General features: G+C 45.2%; 1 protein-coding gene across 1 annotated transcript; it reads left to right on the forward strand.

The window, feature by feature from the left end:
* Positions 1 to 1,759: 1,759 nt before the first annotated feature.
* LOC109742798 (disease resistance protein PIK6-NP-like) lies at positions 1,760 to 5,375 on the forward strand. The gene has a single exon (XM_020301894.2). The coding sequence runs from the start codon at positions 2,009 to 2,011 to the stop codon at positions 4,961 to 4,963; it is 2,955 nt and encodes a 984-aa protein (XP_020157483.1). The 5' UTR covers positions 1,760 to 2,008; the 3' UTR covers positions 4,964 to 5,375.
* Positions 5,376 to 6,000: the final 625 nt, after the last annotated feature.

The following is a 6,000-nucleotide window of genomic DNA, read 5'->3' on the forward strand; positions in this document are numbered from 1 at the left end:
AGGTGCGTCCAGTTTTCGCCGTGACCCTCTCTACTTTTTTGCACATGTTATGCGGGTGAAATGATGATACCGTGCCAAGTTCCAACATTTTCAGAGTTCATTTTGTAGTGATTTTCAATTTCACCGTCATTTAGCTCTCTAAACAAATCGGTAAATGACTGAAAACAGCAAATGATGTCAGAACGTGTTGGAAATTGATGACGTCGCTTTGAATGATGCATACTGAACGCAAAAATAGGCTGGAGTTCAAATAAGTTTAAAAAACATTGAAGTGCCCGTGTAACAGATGAGTTCTCGTCCGAAATCCTGATACTCCGAAAGAGATTGTCCAGTTTGTACACGAGGTATCGTTCAGTTTTCGCCGTGACCCTCTCTACTCTTTTGCACATGCTATGCGGGTGAAATGATGATACCATGCCAAGTTCCAACATTTTCAGAGTTCATTTTGTATTGATTTTCAATTTCACCGTCATTTAGCTCTCTAAACAAATCGGTAAAATGACTGAAAAAACAATAAATGATGTCAGAACGTGTTGAAAATTGATGACGTCGCTTTGAATGATGCATACTGAACGCAAAAATAGGCTGGAGTTGAAATAAGTTTAAAAAACATTGATTATCATAAAAATACATTGATTATCAATGATCTTTTTGTGTACAATCTGAATTGTCAATATGATTCCTCAACGGTTTAGAAACCGGTGAAGACTCATATTGCGACCACAAATTTTACACATAGAGTTCAATGAAGACCAAGTGCTTGTGATAGTTTCAGAAGTAACATATTTAAGGTGGTAAAATTTTTGCTAGGGGAGCAAGGTGGGACTAAAAACAGCCTGCCACAACCTCTTATTACCGGTTCATGCCACGAACCGGTACTAAAGGTGCTGGCCGGGCCCTATCCTCTTTAGTACCGGTTCGTGGCATGAACCGGTACTAAAGGTTCGCCCTGAACCGGTACTAAAGATCTCCTCCCGCCTAGCCGTTTGAACCGACACTAATGAAGACATTAGTGCCGGCTCAAATGCAAACCGGCACTAATGTGTCTCACATTTGACCCTTTTTCTACTATTGGAAGTATAGGTAACTTTTATGGGAATTCCATCTTACTAAATGCCATCCATTTTCACATCCGTTTTATTGAAAACCAATGTTACGTATTTCCACCTTCAGATGTAGAGTATGGTGTCGCACACAATCAAACATAATGGCTGAAAATGTTTGAAATATAGTCCCAAGTGTAGAAATAGGAGAGGGACGGAGGATCCATGTAAGACAAGCCTGCCTTTTTTTTAACATAGAAAAAGATCTATTGCAAGAAAAGCATACTCTGCGACCGCATGTCTCACCTTGGGACAGATAAGATTAATGCTGGACCAACGCGGTGTTGGATATGTGGATTCAGATCTCAATGTTGCACCCATGATCTGCTGAAATGCCATGGTCAGTCACCATCGGACTATTTAACAAATCACTGTGAAATGTGCTTGAATCTGACACAAGTTGATCACTTCATCAGCGGTTCACGAGTTCTTGACACACGGTTAAAATGTTAGCATTGATTCCCTATGACCTATGCGCAACAATAAACGTCATGCAAAGGGACATGTTACAATTGTGGATGGATGCCATTGGGAGTGCCTCAAGGCATCTTAGGACTACTTGTATTGGCTGCTGCTACATTACTATAATGTTCTCAGACACCAATCAATTTTCAGTGTAACTTGTTCACATAAATAAAAAGGTAACTTTTGAGAGCGTGCAGAGAGTAAGTAGTACTGGAGAGTACAACGGGCAGCTGGTCCAATCAATGCTGACGATGAATGCTGCCAACTAACGTCTGGATACAGGAGTAATATTGTCTCCAGTCCACCGTTCTCACTTGCTTTAACCCACACCTTCCAGCTCTAGATCAAATGTGCAGATCAGTAGATCTATGTGCACATAGATCAGTAGAAGCTAAATCGGAACATTTGCAGATCACACCACACCCTCCAGATCAAGCAAGATGGATGCCCAGGGCGCCCTCAACTCGCTCCTTGGCCGCCTGACCGCCATCCTCGTCGATGAGGCGAAGCTGCTCGGCGGCCTCCATGGCGACGTTGAGTTCATCAAGGATGAGATGGAGAGCATGAACGGCCTGCTCCTCCACCTCACCGAGGCTCACCACCGTGACCACCAGGTCCGCGCTTGGATGAAGCAAGTCGTCGGCCTCACCCGCGACTGTGAGGGCAACGTCGAGCTCTACATCCACAACGTCACAGACGCTGGCCACCATGCTAGCGGCTTCCTCGGCTACTTGCGGCGCATCGTCCGCTATGTGCGCACCATCCCGGAGCGACACCGGATAGCAACACGGATCCGGGAGCTCAAGGTCAGGGCCCGTGACGTGGGCGACAGGAAGCTGAGGTATGGTGTCACCGTGCCACCGGCTGCTGACCAAGACGACACGATATTCATGGATGACGTACAGGCGCCCCATGGATCGGAGGACAAGGATAAGAATATTGGGAGACACGCTCTTCTTCTCAACTGTGAGAGCTTAGGGGCTTATGAACAGAAGATCATGGATGATACAATCAAGTCCCTGCTGCTGTTTGAGGAAGGCCCTGTTGAAGAGTTGGCAGACGTGGAGTCAAAGCCGAAGATATTCCTTATGACCTGGGATGAATACAAAAAAACTGATGGTATGTCCAGAGTGGATCTTGATTTCACAAATCATGTTGCACGCAAAATGTATGAGGATAAGATGAGTTCATTTTGTTGCAAAGCCTTGGTGAAAGCATACACAGCAGGCGAGCGATATAAACCTCAGAAATTTAAACCTTTGGACCAATTACTGCGGGAAATACTGGCCCAAGTGGAAGCCGACAAGTGTATGGAAACATCACAGGGTGATGAGGAGGAGGATGAGGCCATGCAACTCACCAAGAAACTTGAGGGGTATCTCAAAGGTAAACAATTCTTGATCATTCTTCAAGATGTCATTTCCACGGAATACTGGGATGTCCATGACAAGGAAAAATGGAATAGCATATGGTCTGCTCTGTTACATGCTACTGCTCATGGCTCTCCTGGCAGTGCTATAGTCATTACCACAAAGTCTGATCATTTAGCAGTGTCCCCTAATAAAAAGTTCAAACCCCAAAGTACATTTGGTGTTTTCTACAGCAAAACCATGAAGCTTGCTAGTTGTTCTGGAGATTCTGCATATTGGATAGCACAAATTTTAGAATTATGTTATCCCGATGTCTTTGCAATGAGGATGTTCCAACATCTTTTGTATGTTAACCCTGGAAGAGGTAAAATACAGTTAGAAAAGTTCAGATCAACCTTAAATCGCTGTCGGGACTCGAACAAAAGTGTGGCAAAGCAAATGGTACAGATCTCCTACAATGACCTGCCTGCCAAGTACAGGAGCTGCTTGTTGTACCTTACCATCTTCCTAGAAGGAGATCGCATCAGAACAACCGTGTGTAGAAGATGGATAGCTGAAGGCCTGATAACGTCGAGAGATAATCATGCAGAACATGAAGCTAATTGCTGTTTCGATGCACTCCTCTCGAGGGGTCTCATGCAACCTGGGGAAATCAGTGACATGGGAAGGATCAAGACCTGCACATTACATCCTGTTGTTCGTGAAGTCATCACCAGGATTGCTCGAGATCTAAACTTTGTGGACACAGACCTACCACCCGATTTGGCTCGCCACCTTTCCATTCACAGCAGTACTGGGGTGCAAACATCTCAAGCGGATAATTCTGTTCAGGCAGCCGATGGCAAAGGCATTGTAGCATTTGTTCCATATTTAGCAAAGTCGTCTCAGTGGCAGCTAATGAAGATGCTGGATCTTGAAGGCTGCACAGGTTTAAAGAAGCATCATTTGAAGAGCATCTGCAAAATAATATTGCTCAAGTACTTAAGCCTCAGGAACACAGATATCACTGAATTACCCAAGCAAATCGAGAAGTTGCAGTGTCTGGAGACCTTGGACATCCGGCAAACAGCGGTGAAGGAATTCGCCACAAGATCCATCATTCTTCCAATGCTAAAGCATCTGCTTTCTGGCCAGGCTGAGTCTTCAAGCAACAACTCTGATAGGTCTCAGAAGTCGTTTAAGGCGGTGCATCTTCCCAGCAGCATTAAAAGAATGGAACAATTGGAGACACTGTCCTATGTTGAAGCTTACCACAGTGTTCATGATTTTAGTGATGTTGGTCATCTGTCACGGCTGACGAAGCTGGGTGTGGTTCTTCGTGGGAAAGCTGGCTTGGGTGTACTATTCCAACAGATTGAAAAATTACACGGTTGCCTCCGCTCTTTGTCAATCCAGATCAACCAACCACACAAAGTTGAGGATGCTCTAACATTAGCCTCGCTATTCCAACAGATTGAAAAATTACATGGTTTCCTTCGCTTCTTGTCAATCCAGAATAACCAACTACCCAAAGTTGAGGATACTCTCACATTAGCTTCGCCTCCCAAACTTCTTCAGAGCCTGAAAATTAGTGGAATCAGAAGTGAGCTTCTCAACTGGATTGCAGAGCTCGATCAACTTAGCAGCATAACACTGAGCCAGACTTGCCTGGGGGAAGAATATATATGCATCCTTGGCAAGCTTACTGCTCTGCGTTGCCTCAGGCTATGGCGCAATTCATACGCCGGAAGTGGGCTCACATTCAAGGATGGAGAGTTTGAGAACCTCAAGTATTTGGTCATCGATGACTACGTCATCACCAACATTACCTTCGACACTGGAGCGGCTCCCATGCTCGAGACGATTATTTGGTCCTTCGCCAAAATGGAGTCCATTTCTGGAGTCCTCTGCCTTCCCAAGTTGATGAAGCTCGAGCTCAATGGTGACTGCGACCCAGATCTAGTGACACAAGTATTTAAAGAGGTCCCCTACCATATTGATTTCAAGCACAAGCCGTTCCATGGACACCAAGAAGATGGAGCTTAGGTTGCTGCATAAATCTCCGCTTGAGTAAACTCGCTTCCGTCATTGTTTGCCTGGCTTGTTTATCATCCTCGAATAATGAAGTGGCTGGAGGAATCTTCTTTCAGTCTTGTGCGTTCTTCAATCCAAATTATTTCAGTCTTCTGTGCGTGCCTGTTTGTGTGTGTGTGTGTGTGTGTGTGTGTGTGTGTGTGTGTGTGTGTGTGTGAGCTGAATGCTCTGTTGTGTAGTGTGCTGCTGAGTTTTATTTATCACCGTATCGCGCTTGAGCAAACACTGTTTATTATTTTTGTTGCATTTCTTGTTAAATTATGTGTAATAGGATAAAGGGTTGTTTTGCTAACATTTAATGGATTAATTTGCCATAAGTTGGCTGTGTATCACTGTTCTTTTTTCAATCCAGAAACTTTTTCTATCTTCTGAGTTGCAATGGGTGGTCAAAGTGATATACTCTAGATAATGCAGTTGCCATTTTATGTTCTTAATTTGACATTTGGTTAAGGAAGTTGTTTGTTGTGTTGGTTAGCCATTCACATAGCTTGACCAATATAGTGCACATGATAGTAACTCCTGGATTTTATTTTGATTTTGAATCGAAGTTTACAGAGCCGTCGCTTCGATCTCTCCGTGGGGCGGCTACATCTCTCACTGCCGCCAGCCTCGCGTTTTACTGAATGAGCAAGATACAGCAGCTCATTTTAGATTCTTTTGTGTGGCCACGTACTCTGCTATACCCCCCTAGCTGCTCTGGAATGGCGGAATGGTGGAATTCCCGTTGTGCTGCCCTTCTTCCATTGTTGCTGTCGTCGAACATTGGTCGCCTGCTGCGGTGGACTGCACTGACCACCCCTCACCACCGGGAAAATGGAGGAAGGCGCTCAACCGTCTGGTGCCCAAACACAGCCACGCTGGCCTGCCGCCACCGCTGCTCTGCTTTCCGGGCGGCCGCATCCGTGCCGGTGGGTTATTTCACGGCCGATCCATACTGGCAGCTGTGCCTACTCGACTCCGCGTCAGTGCATGCTACCTCTGAATTCAGT

This window comes from Aegilops tauschii, chromosome 6 (genome assembly GCF_002575655.3).
Source record: "Aegilops tauschii subsp. strangulata cultivar AL8/78 chromosome 6, Aet v6.0, whole genome shotgun sequence".
Lineage (NCBI taxonomy): Eukaryota > Viridiplantae > Streptophyta > Magnoliopsida > Poales > Poaceae > Aegilops > Aegilops tauschii.